Source organism: Gossypium arboreum, chromosome 2, assembly GCF_025698485.1.
Source record: "Gossypium arboreum isolate Shixiya-1 chromosome 2, ASM2569848v2, whole genome shotgun sequence".
Taxonomy (NCBI): domain Eukaryota; kingdom Viridiplantae; phylum Streptophyta; class Magnoliopsida; order Malvales; family Malvaceae; genus Gossypium; species Gossypium arboreum.
In genome coordinates this window covers 95,978,061-95,993,652 of record NC_069071.1, presented here as the reverse complement: position 1 = coordinate 95,993,652, position 15,592 = coordinate 95,978,061, and the positions used below count along the sequence as shown (strand labels likewise).

Here is a 15,592-nt window from a genome sequence, read left to right as displayed (position 1 = left end):
TAGGCTTTAACCCAAGAGCCACAATGGAGCAAATATATATTTTAACGGCCTAATTGAATAAGAAGTATCTAAACTATTGAATTTGTTTAAGGTAGATAAATTATTTTTTGATTGATCCGAGTATCTAAATTTTGATTTTGTTATTAAAATTGGTACCTACTCGTTAATATTGCTTAAAAAAATCAATCAATTAAATTTTGTTACATCATCATCTCACTAGAATATGATTAAATAAAATTTTTATTTTAATATTTATATTGATATTAAATAAAAATATCTATATTATTATTAAAAAATCAGTTTAATTTTGGAAAACCATAAGATATGAAAAAAGATCTGAGAAATATAAAAAGTAGGAGGGGTAAATCTCGAAATTCTATCGAAAACCAAGGGGCAATTGTCGACTAACAATTTAAATATCATAAGTCGACGAAAGTCGACACACTGTTCACGGACCCCACGCGTTGGCTGCCCTTTTCCCGATATCGCACGTGACGACCCCAATCCCGAGCTTTGCTACGTTTTCTTACAAGCAAACCGACACGTGCCAAATGTTGATGATAAATTGGCATACACAACTGACGGAACTCTGGTCCTGTTTTTCCATAATTTTCATAGCTTTCACTCACTCAAAGCTTAAGCGCATTTGCTAAAAAAAAAAAGAAGAAAATTATTGATAAATATTTCCTATTTTATTATTCTTCGAAATCAAATCATATATTCTCAAATTCTCTCGTCCAGATTTCCGACTCTTTCAAGGTATTTTCACTAATTCCTTCTCTCAACGCCTCATCCTTCTTAATTCCAGATTTTTCACTAGCATTTCATACGTATTGATATATATATATATATATATTTTTTTTTTTCATTTTTACGAAATTATGGATTTTTTTTCTTTGGGTTACTATGATTGTTCGTTAAGTATGGGGAAATGATGCTACTAGAACCATTATAGTAATACTGTTTGTTTTTTTTTCCTCCAGCTTAAAAAAAAAAAGAACAGAAAGAAGCGTTATTAAAATTTTTAATTAGATTTTGTTACGAAGTGTTAACAAGGAAGATGAGTAATAGCGTGGGCCAGAATTTGATACAGCAGCATTTCCTCCGTCCCACGGTTTTAGAGCATCAAATCAAGCTAAAAGGTTCTTCTGGCATCGCTTCAAATTCCTTGTGTGCCACTGCTTCTCTGAATCAATCGCTAGCTCAGCCACGCAAATATCAGATATCTACTAAATTTTATGGTAACAGTTTGAGTAAGAGGAAACACAAATTAGCCATGGGGAGCCAACGCCCTCTGGCCTTCATCCCTCAAGCCGTGTTAGCCACCGATCCGGCTTCTGAGGTAAACGCCTTTTCTAGCCTTGCAACTTTGCTTATGCCTTTTTTTTTTCCCCTTAATTTTAGAATTTTGCGACACAGACTGACGCAATTATGGTGGTTTATTTATTTATTAATCATCAACGGAGCACCGATTCAATTGCGTAATTACTCAATTACCTTGAGAGTGCTTTTGTCTTTTATTATATAATAAATCAAACTAAAACACCACTCACGTTACTATTGTAATCAAAATATCAATTAGTTTTTATGAATTTTTAATAAATATATTTGTTATATAGTTTTTTTGCCCAGGTGTGCTATAAATCTAGTATATAGTAAATGAGATTAATTCTTCCTGTACCTGTTTTACCTTTAAAAATGAATATTCTGATAAATAGTTGTATTCTGCATTTTTGGATTTTGATATGATCTTTCAATTATATAAAAAAAAAATGCTGAAAAAAATGGCTGTAAGTCGTTTAGAGCTTTTCAAAATTTTCTGCCATATTTATACCTTTTTTTTCCTTCATTTTGCTAAGAAGATTATTTTTTTCTTTTCTTTTTTTGACATAAATGATACCGTTGCTACATATAGATAATTACAATCACAATTATGATTATGAAAAATGCGTATCTAAATAGTTATAACCATAATTAACTATTAAAAGGTACAATCCAATTGAAATATAATATATCTGGATTTGCAAAGGAATAAAACTAGATAACACACACGGTGGGATTTAAATCAGAATAAAATCTGAACCAAAACTCATGCATGATTTTAATACGGGGTCTAAATACTGAATTTTTGGTTGTAATAGGATTAAGGATGATGATCCAAGTGGTGGTTGTTTCACTGTAGCAGTTAAATCTGCATCTTTGGATAAATAAAACATACACTTATCCAGGAAAAAGAGAATGTACTGCATTGCAGTTTAGCTTTTGTTTCATTTTTAGCCTATTGTTCTAAGTGCATATTATGCTAGTTTGGTTACTATCAAATTTAGTTGACTTTTTTCCCCAAAATTTATGTAAGCGATTCTTTCTCTGGGTCACTCTTTAACTGTTGAACTCTTAGGCCAATTTACTACAACTTATACTCGAGCATGAAAGGATAGAAACCGGCTATAATATATCTTTGTGGCAACCTATTTTGGGTTTGAAGAAGCACTTGCATAAATTGCATAAAACATGTATTACAATCCATTGAAAAGAGGTTTATTGGATAAATGTATATTTTGTAATGTTCTGAGACATCTGAATCTTGCTTCCTGTTATCATGTATATCCTTTCATAAAATGGTATTTGTTCCTTTCTCGAGTGGGGATACATAAACAAATATTCATATTTCTTTTTTGTTTGTTTGAAACAAAACCGATTATATCTGATCTGATTTCCTTCTGATGATATTTGTATGGCACAGAATTTTGTTGTATTGTTTATCAAAAATTTTTGAAGAATTCTTATTTTGCTGCAGAATCTCGGAAAATTCAACATCGACGGGAATATTGAATTGCAGGTAGTTATAGCTTGGTGCTAACTAATTTTGCTAAGCTATTGCTTCTCATAGACTGCTGGTTTAATTGACTTTAGCTTGGAATTTGAAGCTCCTTTCTGTCTTATTCCAGCTAAAAAATCACCCTTTTTACTTGACCAGGTTGACGCTAGTGCTCCTACTTCAGGGTCTATCACAAACGTAAATTTTAGAGTTATGTATACTAGTGACTCTTTGCTCTTGCACTGGGGTGCAATACGTGGTAGTAATGAGTAAGTTCACTTCTAATGGTTGATGGATTATGTTAACCTTACATTTGATTTTGATTTTCAAGTTCTGATATTGAGTTTCAGTATATGGCTGTTTGAGAAAGCTCTGCTCTTTTTTTTTTCTTTGTTGACAGCAAGTGGGTACTTCCTTCACGTCAACCAGAAGGGACCAGAAACCACAAGAATAGAGCCCTAAGAACTCCATTTGTGAAGGTTAGTGCCAAAAAGTGACACAAAAAATTTAGTTTTGACCAGTCCTAACAGATTTATCTACATATTGCATGATGCTTTTGTAGTCCGGCTCCAGTTCATATTTAAAGTTAGAAATTGATGATCCTCAAATAGAAGCTATAGAGTTTCTCATATTTGATGAAGCCCGAAATAAATGGCAAGTATCTGTTGGTTTTGTTTTTACTAAGTTCATAGCATTTAGAAGGCTACTTAAATAAATATGCTGTTTTCTCTCCCCGTTTTGCTATTTGCAGGATAAAGAATAATGGTCAGAACTTTCATGTAAAGTTACCACGGAGGAAGACATTGGTCTCAAACATTTCAGTTCCTGAGGATCTTGTTCAGATTCAGGCATATTTAAGGTGGGAGCGAAAGGGTAAACAGATGTATACCCCTGAGCAAGAAAAGGCAAGTAATAAGTTTAATAACTATACAGTTTCACTTCTGCATTTCAGTTTGTTGTTCTTTTTCTGGTCCTTTCATCTTGTTTCATTATTCTTGCTCCTTTTGGTTAGAAGTGAAATTATTGAATTTTGATATCCTCTTACATAAGTTTCATGCTCCCTCATTACTTAGCCCATTGGAATAGGTTTCAGGCTTTATCTTTTTCTTTATTTATCCTAAGAGTTAACCGTCAATGTTTCATGAATTAATTAATACTTAAAACGAATTTTTCTTCGTTCTTCAAAAAAAAGAAAACTAATTTTTCTTTGTCTGCCATAATATAAGCAGCTTCAGAGATGTGCTTTTAACAGAATGTTTCTATAGAGTGGAGCAATTTATTATGCGTCAGATAAAATTTTAAGACATGCCCCACTACTGGTAACAAAAAGTTTTGGCTGCAATATCTTAAGAATTCAAGAAATAGTCTAAGCTCTTGTTGTAATTGCATTTTAGACTTTTAAATTAGTGGAGCCATCTTAAGAGAAAAGCAGGATTATCATTGATCAATGCAGATATGTAAATCATGAATTTCAAAGCAGTATGAAATAGTACTATCAGTTTTATATCTCTTTACTTGTCTCAAAGAACTTTCCTTTGCCATAGGAGGAATATGAAGCAGCTCGTGCTGAGCTATTGGAGGAAATATCCAGGGGTGCTTCTGTGGACGACATCCGGTCAAAAATAACAAAAAAAAGTGGACAAGAATATAAGGAGACTGCTATTAAAGAAGAAAATAACAAGATACCTGATGATCTCGTCCAAATACAAGCCTATATAAGATGGGAGAAAGCAGGGAAGCCGAGTTATTCACCGGAGCAACAGCTTGTAATTTTCCTTTCTCCTTCTGGACTTTAAGAGTTTTTTTTTTTTTCAAGCTCTTTTTTATTCAAGCAAATTGGACTATTTGATTGCTCATTTTATTTCAGAAGGTTAATGAACCTCTCGGTCTTGCCTGTACTAAATACTGACTGAAGCAATGTTTCAATATATTAGAGGGAATTTGAGGAAGCAAGGAAAGAGTTGCAATCTGAACTAGAGAAAGGTGCATCTCTTGATGAAATCCGAAAGAAGATTACCAAAGGAGAAATAAAGACTAAAGTGGCAAAGCAACTGCAGAACAAAAAATATTTTAGTCCTGAACGAATCCAGCGCAAGCAGAGGGACTTGATGCAGCTTCTTAATAAGCATGCAGTAAAAGCGGTAGAAGAAAGTATCTCTGTTGAAGTTGAACCCAAACCATTGACAGCTGTTGAGCCTTTTGCTAAAGAAAAGGAGCTGGATGGCAACCCTGTTATGAGCAAGAAAATTTACAAAGTTGGTGAGAAGGAGCTTTTGGTAAGATAAGAAGTGTCTCTTTAATTCTGCCTTTTGTCTTTCACATGCAAAAACTTTTGAAGTTTGACTACTTCCAAATATTCCAGGTACTAGTAACCAAACCTGCTGGTAAGATAAAGATCCACGTAGCCACTGATTTGGAAGAACCTCTTACCCTTCACTGGGCTCTATCTGAAAAAGATGGAGAGTGGCTGGTAAGATTCCTTGAATTATAACAATCCTTAACAAGACATTGAACTTTGGGATTGAATTCAGAAAAATCTGAGACTAGTTTATGTGAACCATTTTCAGGCACCACCACCTGCTGTTCTTCCTCCTGGTTCAGTTTCTTTAGAAAAGGCTGCTGAATCAAAATTTTCAACAAGCACTTCTGGTGATCTTCCTAAACAGGTTCACTGAGTAGATTTCAATCTTGTCATGCGTGCCTTAGGACTGAAGTCCAATGATGCACATAAATTGGATTTTCTGTGATTTAAAATATAATAAGGTTAAAGACTGTCCCCGTATTTATATCCTGAAATCTTATTTAGGTGCAATGCATTGAGATGGAGATTGCGGATGGCAATTTTAAAGGGATGCCATTTGTTCTTCTGTCTGGTGGGAAGTGGATAAAAAATAATGGCTCTGACTTCTATGTAGAATTCAGCCAGAGATTCAAGCAAGCTCAAAAGGTTGTTTCTTGATTTCGACCAGGAAATTTTTGGGTCCATCTACATGTTTTGAATATGTTATCAGTTATTTTCAGTTTGAAGTGCCTTCTCATATGATTAACTGGAGTTTTCTTGTAAAAACAAGGATGCTGGTGATGGCAAAGGTACTTCAAAGGTTTTACTGGATAGAATAGCTGCACTGGAGAGTGAGGCGCAAAAGTCTTTTATGCACCGGTCAGTGAACTTCTGGGACTTTGACTTCAATTTCATCACCAACTTTTTCTCATTTATGATATTGCTGAGTTGGTTATTAGGAATTTAGTTATCTTTGTAGCATTCAATACAAATATAATTTGCATTATAGCTTCTGGAAATCTACAAGGGAGATAGTTATGAGAAAATTGTTTTTGGAGTTGTATCTCCTTTCCTAGAAAATGCAGATAATCTGTCCTATTATGGGTATATGATTTATAGATAAAGTTTGTTACTCAAATCAAGTAATCACATTTTAGTGCCTTCTGTCCTTGAAGATGGTAGAGCTCTTTAAATCTTGCCTTTTCTCTCTCAAGCACACACAAGCTGCTGTTGTGTTTCTTTTGGCTCCCACTTGTCTTGTTATGGTTCCATGTGTGACTGGAGGTTGAAATTTCACTCAGCAGTTTAGTCAAGTCCTAAAATCTTTGAATTTCTCTCAGTATACTCATATTTTACTTGAATTGAGACCTTAATAGTTTTATGTTCAGTTTTCCATTGTTCTTCAAGTAGTAAGTCTTGCTGTGTCCCTTTTTCAGGTTTAATATAGCGTCAGACTTAATGGACCAAGCAAAAAATACCGGTAAATTGGGTCTTGCTGGGATATTGGTATGGATGAGGTTTATGGCTACAAGGCAGCTCATATGGAACAAAAACTACAATGTGAAACCACGGTACGCTTTAGATTAATTACAAATTTTGTGCTGTGCATGATGACCATTTGAATGCAAATGTAATTGTTATTTTTGTTTTGTGCAGCGAGATAAGTAAGGCACAGGATAGACTGACTGACTTGCTACAGAGTATTTACACCACTCATCCACAGCATCGGGAGCTTTTGCGCATGATTATGTCTACCGTTGGTCGTGGAGGCGAAGGGGATGTGGGACAAAGAATTAGGGATGAAATACTGGTCATCCAGGTTAATCTTGAAGAACATGTTCCTATCTTTTCTGGTTTTCTTGTTTTATTTTTACTTGAACTGTTCTCATTCTATCCCAGAGACACAATGATTGCAAGGGAGGAATGATGGAGGAATGGCACCAGAAGTTACATAATAATACCAGTCCCGACGATGTTATAATCTGTCAGGTATCAGATATGTGAATTTAGTGAAAATTCCATTTTAGTTTCATCAGCTAACAGAACATATGCTGGCAGGCATTGATTGATTATATTAAAAGTGACTTTGACATCAGTGTCTACTGGAAGACCCTAAATGAGAATGGAATAACAAAGGAGCGCCTCTTAAGTTATGATCGTGCTATCCATTCTGAACCAAGTTTTAGGAGAGATCAGAAGGATGGTCTTTTGCGTGATCTTGGACATTATATGAGAACCTTGAAGGTCTGTTGCTTAAACCTTTATGGTTGTATTCATTATAGTTTTCCTTTTTTCATTGGCACCTTCTTGTAGGCATCCATTCACTTCTAAAGACTATCATTCTGTTCCTTAGCTGTACTTTTTTCTCATTATGTTTCTTCTGCTCTCCATTATGCTGGATTAATTTTATTCAATTTCTTTCCTTTGGCTTATATATGAGGTTGCATTTTTTTGATAGTTTCTCTCTAATTATAATTTATGCATAGGCGGTTCACTCTGGTGCAGATCTTGAGTCTGCTATTTCTAATTGCATGGGCTACAGAGCGGAGGTAATATTAGAAGTAACGTGAAATCTCCCAGATGAAGTATTATTGTCAGCCTTTTACAGGAGCTTTCTTTGTGTTCAGGGTCAAGGTTTCATGGTTGGGGTGCAAATAAATCCTATACCTGGCTTGCCATCAGGATTTCCAGTATGTTTAACTTTAGCTTCAGTTTTATTTCAAATGTTCTATTTTATTTTAACTTTTTCCCTGAAAATGTTTATCGAAGATTTAAGATACACTCATAACAGGACTTGCTTCGATTTGTTCTTGAACACATTGAAGACAGAAATGTAGAAGCCTTGCTTGAGGTATGTAACATTTGATCGGAAATGTATAATCATTGTTCCCATTTGTTTCCTCTGATACACCGATTTTCAACCCCTCCTTTCACAGGGCTTGCTTGAGGCTCGTCAAGAGCTTAGACCACTGTTGCTCAAGTCTACTGGTCGTCTAAAAGATCTTTTGTTTTTAGACATTGCCCTTGACTCTACTGTTAGGACAGCTATTGAAAGAGGTTATGAGGAGCTGAATAATGCTAGACCAGAGGTAAATCCTTCATCTGCCCCACATCCAATGTATCTTACATTTAGTATTTCTTTGCAATGCTGTTCCCTGATTTGTATATTTATTTCATGGCATAGTGGATGAACTTTGTATATTTATTTCATGGCTTCTTGTGCATTGTGCAGAAAATCATGCATTTCATCACTCTTGTTCTAGAAAACCTTGTGCTTTCTTCAGATGACAATGAGGATCTGGTCTATTGTTTGAAGGTAAATTACTATCATAAAGAGCTATGGTTGTGTTCTTATTTCTTAAGGGCATCAATAGATTCTAAAGTTAAAACTTTCTGGGGGCAGATCCGAGTACTGACAACATTTACTCATCTGCGCCAAAGATTCTATCAAAATGTATTTCAATTTGTGATAGCAGATGAAAGGAACCTTGTAGCTTTGAAGTTAGACTTCAAGCTTAACTTTTGGTAAATGTATATGTTGCAAGATAACCACTCTCTTTCTAGTGCTAGGTTGCTTTGTAGAGTTCAATAGCTACAATAGTCCCCTTTTGCGAGTTGAAGAGATTTGGAAGAGAGCATATTGAAATAGTATTGAAGGAAAGAAGCTTGCCAAGATTGTTAAACACTGTATATGCTGGTTGGAATTCTTTCATGTAATTCTTCTGTGGAATGGTTTGACAGTCCATTGCTTGAAGCCTTAGAAACTTGAATATTTCACTCCACTTTAACACAGTGCCAGATAGATACTGATTCACTAAGCCAATCTTCCCTCTTCCAGTCACTAATGGTTAGACGCACCATGAAAAAATTAATTACTACCATATTTATGTGCATGGATTGCTTACTTATGTACTTTGCAGAAAGATAACGTTAAAGAACACAATGGAACTTTTTCTTTATGGAATGTAATCTCAGAGATGTCTCTGTGACATTTAAATCATGGATGATAACTTCGACTTCATAACTTATGCAGGGATGGCACCATTCCATAAGCATGTGCAAGAGTAAAAGTGCTCACTGGGCATTGTATGCAAAATCAGTACTAGACAGAACTCGCCTTGCACTGGCTAGCAAAGCTGAGACGTACCAGCGTATCTTGCAACCATCAGCAGAATATCTTGGCTCATTGCTTGGAGTAGACCAGTGGGCTGTATGTTATTATAGATCTCGAATTTGGTCACTGAAAATTTTTATGCTGTTACTTGATGTTGATCTCATTATGAAATAGAAAGATAAAGCATATTCGTTGAATTTTCTTCCAGATCAACATATTCACAGAAGAAATTATCCGTGCTGGATCAGCTGCAACTCTATCCTCTCTAATTAACAGACTTGATCCTGTTCTTCGAGAGACTGCTCATCTTGGCAGGTTGGTATATAATCATTTGTCTGCCGACTCATTATTAGAATATATTGGCAGTGAAACAAATTTTATGCTACTATACCTAGGCTTAATCATTTAAGAAGAATTTTTCATGGAATTAAGACATATGAGTCTGTCACTTATTGGAACTTACTAATGCAACTTTTCTGTCCTGCGACAGTTGGCAGGTTATCAGTCCAGTTGAGGTTGTTGGATATGTTGAAGTTGTGGACGAGCTGCTTTCTTTGCAGAATAAATCTTATAACCGACCTACTATTTTAGTGGCAAAAAGTGTAAAGGGAGAGGAAGAAATTCCGGATGGTACAGTTGCTGTGTTGACCCCTGACATGCCAGATGTTTTGTCACATGTTTCTGTCCGAGCAAGAAATTGCAAGGTGATTACCTGGTGCTTTGAGATTTCTTTGTAGCTGATAATTTATTGTGTGTTTAAGATGGATATAATTCCAACTGCAGGTTTGCTTTGCTACTTGTTTTGATCCTAATATTCTGGCTGACCTACAAGCAAAAAAAGGGAAACTGTTGTGCCTAAAACCTTCATCTGCAGATGTAGTTTATAGGTACTGCTATCTCTAACTTAATTCTGAATTTGTCTAACGTATCATGAAACCATGACGTGAAGTTAAACAAACCTCTTGTTTTTATACTAGCAAAGCTAATTTGAATCTTGCTCCTCTTTTCATGCATTATTCAAGTGAGGTGAAGGAAGGTGAGCTAGTTGATTCAAGTTCAAGCAACTTGAAGGGAGATGGTCCATCTGTCACTTTGGTCAGAAAGCAGTTTGTTGGTAAATACGCCATATCAGCAGAGGAGTTTACACCTGAAATGGTTAGGCTTGCAAAATCTTACTCTTTTTATCTCCAAAACTTTGTTCTTTCTTAACCTACTGAGTTACAATGAGATTGAGTATAGAATTTTTTAAGCTTCTGTGTGTTCCTGAACTATGTTTATGAATGGTGCACATCTAATTTGTGCATGGGGACATTTTTTCTGTCCTAGGTTGGTGCTAAATCACGCAACATCTCATATCTAAAAGGAAAAGTGCCATCTTGGGTTGGGATTCCCACATCAGTTGCCCTTCCATTTGGAGTATTTGAGAAGGTTCTTGCAGAAGAAGCAAACAAGGTTATACTAATTCTGAACTTTAACCATGTCCCTGCTTTCTTAACTCATGCATATATGCAATTTTGTTTACGATGGCTTCATTTGGGGGTTATATTTCCATTTTGGAAAGTTCTCTAAGAGCTTTTTAGCAATTTCTTTTTTCATTTTTAGTTTTTCTGGAAACATGTTTGTGCTGCTTCCTGAAAATGAAATATTCTAAAACTGTTGGGAACTTGTTTTCATTTTCAGCTCAATATTTAGGAAGGTTTGAACAAAAATACTAAGTTCAAAAAATGAATTTGGGTATAAAAAGGCCCAATGTAAAAACAGGCTGGTTTTGGTCATAGCTTTTTATTTAAAGCTCAACCTTGTCCTGTTCGTTTTACCATTAGTTGTACAAATCTTTGAGATATTTGTTCTTTTCAAGAGAGACCGATCACTATGTGTAAACTTTGAGTGGGCTGCACGAGCTTGGACTATGCTAGAGAGTTGGGCGTTTCTTGGGCAGTCACAAAGCTTCTTAATGCCCGGAACGACCCCTATAAGGTTCAAACCTTGGACATGTTCAGTATTTACATGTTAATATAATATCATATACAAAGATGAGTAGTAGTTTGTGGTTTACCCGCATCTTTTAGTGTAGAGGTTTAAATTCCAGTACTTGCAACTGCAAGTTTCCCTTTTGGTATTTAGCCCTTTTTCTGCCAAATTATATTATATATATCTTCATAATAAAAAATAAACAAAAACAATTACTTTATAAATAAAAGATAAATTTAATATAAAATAATTAATTCAAAATTTTAGTAGCTACACAGTATATAATTTTGTTTTAGTAAAAGAATGATGATAAATATAAAATAATGATGAAAAACTACCTGAAAACATATTATATTCAAAATCTAATATAATTTTAAGTTAAAATTTTATAATATTAGTTAATATATAAAATATAATTTTAAAATAACTTATTAATTAATATTACTATTAAGTACCATCATTAATATTGTAAAATATTAGCCCAATTAATATTAATAATTAATAATTACATAAGATTTTAAATAGAGTTACGTAATAATTCCAGTTATAACTGTAAAACATATATTCAATAGGTGTTGTGACCCACACCCAAGGTTTGAACCTTGAGACACGCCCTCCTCTCCCAGAGTATCAGAAAAAGAAATTCTATGCATTAATAGAATCATAACTGCCCTTTATTGTTCTTTAATTTTTTTAATAATATAAAATTATTAATTTTTTGATACAATAGAATCACAAACTCACACACCCATTTAAATTGGGCCTGTGGATTGATCCCACAACCTTGGGGATATGGTGAACTCCTTTGACCAATAGGTCAAATGCTGGGGTTCATATAAAATTGTTAATTATAATACTCGTTAATACAATTTAAAATATATATTCTGTAATAATTTACATTAATATGATTATACATTATGTTCAATAATATTATTTTAATAATATTAAATTCTTAGGAAGTGGATCAAAAGTTGCAAATTTTGAAGAAGAAATTAGGAGGAGGAGACTTTGGTGCACTTGAGGAAATCCGTCAGACGGTTCTGCAGCTGAGGGCACCATCCCAATTGGTATGCATTTTAGTAGTTGAACTTGAGATGTTTCTTCTGCTAAGATTTCAATGCTTACTTGATAGCAATCATAGCATCATCAGCTTGAAACAATATTTTGTTGAGTTCTTCTCTGGATGAGAAGTTTTTGATTGTCCAAAAGAAAATTTTCCCTTCTGCATTCTCCTACAGTTGTATCTCTATGTGAATCTGAATTTTCTCAATAATTTTTTGCCTCCCTAAGTTTATTGCATCTAAGAAATTGATTGCACTTCTGGCTAGGAGATTTCTTTCACAGGCAGTTGATCAGATTTATTTCAATTTCTCATTTATCTTCAGGTGCAAGAGCTGAAGACCAAGATGCTGACTTCTGGCATGCCTTGGCCTGGAGATGAAGGTGAGCAGAGGTGGGAGCAAGCATGGACTGCTATAAAGAAGGTATACGATTTTTTCTGCAAAGAAGGAGCTTATGCCTCTTAACACCATGTTTAGATAAACAATTATAAAGGAAAAGAAAGGAAAAATGTAAAGGGAGGAATGTTATGGAAAGGAAAGAAAACAATACGTTATGATTTTTCTTCCAACTATATCCTTTTTATAAAACAATTTATAAAAGATTAGAAGGACAAAAAGTATGTTTCACGTCCAATTTTCTTTTCAAGGGAAAGTAATGGATACTCAACTTTCTTTACTTTCCCGTGTTTAAATAAAATAACTTATCCAAACGAGATAAAGGTTCTTGTTTTCCTTCCCTTTACTTTGATCCTAACATAGGATAAATTTTGATTTCTACAACATGCCACTTCATTCGAATAGTGTTTTATCTGTAATCATACTAGGATCACAATGAGTAATGTCGTTGTCCTTTACGTTTTACTTGCATCCAAACAGGAGAAGGATGCCTTTTGTCTTTCTCTGCATTTTAGTTTTTTTCTCCAATTTCCTTGTCCTAAAATTCTGTGATCCATACACTATGTTTCTTTTAGCATTCAGCCACGTTAACTTTTTACCTGTAACTAGGTCTTTCAAAATTTGTTCCTTCTATTCACATAGTTCTTAATTTAATTGTTTTGCTGGCTTGTAGTCACAGATTTCCATTTTGATCTATAGCACTGACATATTTGTTTTATGCTTTCAATCTAGGTATGGGCTTCAAAATGGAATGAGAGAGCATATTTCAGCACCAGGAAAGTCAAACTAGATCACGACTACCTCTGTATGGCTGTCCTGGTTCAGGAAGTAATCAATGCTGACTATGCATTTGTTATTCATACTACTAATCCATCGTCAGGGGACACTTCAGAGATCTATGCTGAGGTATGCATCAGCATTTATCAATTTTCTATCATGATCTCCTGTCATTTGTTCCCCTTGAGGAAGAAAAAGGAATTATTTGATTTCTGTTTGACTTAGGTTGTCAAGGGACTTGGAGAAACTCTTGTTGGAGCTTATCCAGGTCGTGCTTTGAGTTTTGTTTGCAAGAAAAACAATCTCAACTCTCCTCAGGTAAAACATGCCTACATATTTAATACTGGGTACAATTAACGAAGTAATGCAGAATAAGATTAACCATCAATACAATTCCCTTACCATCATATCATTGAAAAAATTATATTTGATCACAAAGCAACTAATCATATTCTCCACTAATGATTTCCGACATATTTCAGGTTTTGGGATATCCAAGCAAACCAATTGGTCTCTTCATAAGGCGTTCCATTATCTTCCGATCTGATTCTAATGGTGAAGATCTAGAAGGTTATGCAGGTGCTGGCCTTTATGACAGGTAATCTCCTTCCAAACTTCCTTGCAGAAAGCGTGCAGTGTGCTTATTATTTGATGTGTTTGATTTTTCCTTTTGTTGGGACTGTACTGTCCTTAAATGGAAAACTGTTCCATCTTCCGAATTGTTAGTGATCAATGTCTATTATTTTATTCTTCCGGAGATGCACATGAAGTGAACATTTACGGCTGAAGGAAGCAGGGTCCAATCTGCCTTATTGTTTTTCATGCAAAGGGCATGGTTAGATTTTTATGTAGTAACTGCTTTTCTAGAGCCTAGAGGAATCTCCAGATGGCCAATACTAACGCCACCAAAAGTCTAGCACTTGTTCTTGGTCTTGCAATTTGGTCTAACAAAGAAAGTTACTTCTCATATGATCTTGTTCCCCTAATTCTTTTTAAAAGAAACTTTTGCACGGACGCTTAATAACACCAATCTTTTTTGTGCAGTGTGCCAATGGATGAAGAAGAGAAAGTGGTGGTTGATTACTCATCGGACCCGTTGATAAATGATGGCAAGTTTCAACAAGCAATCCTTTCTAGCATTGCTGGTGCAGGAAATGCCATAGAGGAACTGTATGGATCTCCACAAGACATAGAAGGTGTGATCAGAGATGGGAAGGTGTATGTTGTCCAGACAAGACCCCAGATGTGATCCTCTCATTTGTTTCTTTTTAGTATAATAATTATATTCTTTGGGCAGTGTTTTTTTGCCTATGCCGACGTTGTAAAATGAGTAAAACATACAACACTGAAGAAGAGGTGAAAATGAAATAAAAACAAAATGTATAAAGAAAGAATAAATATTCTAAATCGCAGAACTAAGAACTTGTTTGTACGTGTATGCATACATTATATGAAGATGTTTCCTGGGGTCCTATTCTATCTACTCTTAAATTTAGACCTTTTACTTCTTTTCTTTTAATTGACAAGATTATTAGAGAAATTTTATTCTATTCAGATATTCGATTATTTAGTATTTTTAAAATTAAAAATTAGCTTATGATGGAAGGATTAAATTTTAAGTGGGGGAGGAGTACAGGGATTGGGAGAGCTAGACTGAGAATCGTCCGACTACCAGTTTTGGTCGCAGCAAAACGCAAGTTTTGTTCATGTGGGCCTAAACACATTCATTTGTAGTTAAATTAATCAAGGTATGATGCCAAGAAACAGCCCTATCATCTGCCCATCCTACTTGCGGGACAATGTTTTTACCCAACTTAATATTAAAATTATCCTAAAATATATAATTATTATTATTAATTTTTAAGGACATATAAATATTATATACACTCAATTATATATGATATCTTTTTAATTTAATTTTATTTAAACTACTTAAAAATAATTGAAAATTTGGAAAAGAGAATGTCAACATGTTGAAACTATTTGCAGGAACAATATTAATCAAAAGTGAAATTTGAAAATATTGAAATCAATTGTTAAACATTAAAAACTGATAAAAATTATAAAAATGACGAAAATAGAAAAACTGAAACCAGTCATCAAAAATTAAAAAGCCTAGAAAAATATTAGAAACTGGAATTTGGGATGATTAAATTAAAAAAAAACTAAAAGTT

The 15,592-nt window shown here is 34.3% G+C and overlaps 1 protein-coding gene across 1 annotated transcript; it reads left to right on the top strand.

Moving 5' to 3' along the window:
• Window positions 1–548: 548 nt before the first annotated feature.
• On the top strand, window positions 549–14,909 carry LOC108466924 (alpha-glucan water dikinase, chloroplastic). The gene is made up of 34 exons (XM_017767302.2): window positions 549–759; window positions 984–1,342; window positions 2,798–2,839; window positions 2,978–3,087; window positions 3,219–3,297; window positions 3,381–3,472; window positions 3,570–3,723; window positions 4,363–4,584; window positions 4,753–5,094; window positions 5,181–5,288; window positions 5,386–5,484; window positions 5,625–5,765; window positions 5,890–5,978; window positions 6,536–6,670; window positions 6,756–6,918; window positions 6,999–7,088; window positions 7,158–7,343; window positions 7,586–7,648; window positions 7,727–7,789; window positions 7,891–7,950; window positions 8,036–8,188; window positions 8,332–8,415; window positions 9,133–9,309; window positions 9,422–9,528; window positions 9,704–9,917; window positions 9,997–10,100; window positions 10,236–10,368; window positions 10,540–10,665; window positions 12,141–12,251; window positions 12,570–12,668; window positions 13,374–13,547; window positions 13,644–13,736; window positions 13,901–14,016; window positions 14,463–14,909. The coding sequence occupies exons 2-34, from the start codon at window positions 1,061–1,063 to the stop codon at window positions 14,665–14,667; spliced, it is 4,416 nt and encodes a 1,471-aa protein (XP_017622791.1). The 5' UTR covers window positions 549–759; window positions 984–1,060; the 3' UTR covers window positions 14,668–14,909.
• Window positions 14,910–15,592: the final 683 nt, after the last annotated feature.

Bases quoted from the DNA above. Each gene is read 5' to 3' on its own strand.
- LOC108466924 (XM_017767302.2), top strand. From the start codon at position 1,061: ATGAGTAATAGCGTGGGCCAGAATTTGATACAGCAGCATTTCCTCCGT. The intron at 2,840-2,977 runs GTAGTTATAGCT...TTACTTGACCAG, and splicing joins ACGGGAATATTGAATTGCAG to GTTGACGCTAGTGCTCCTAC. The intron at 13,737-13,900 runs GTAAAACATGCC...GACATATTTCAG, and splicing joins ACAATCTCAACTCTCCTCAG to GTTTTGGGATATCCAAGCAA.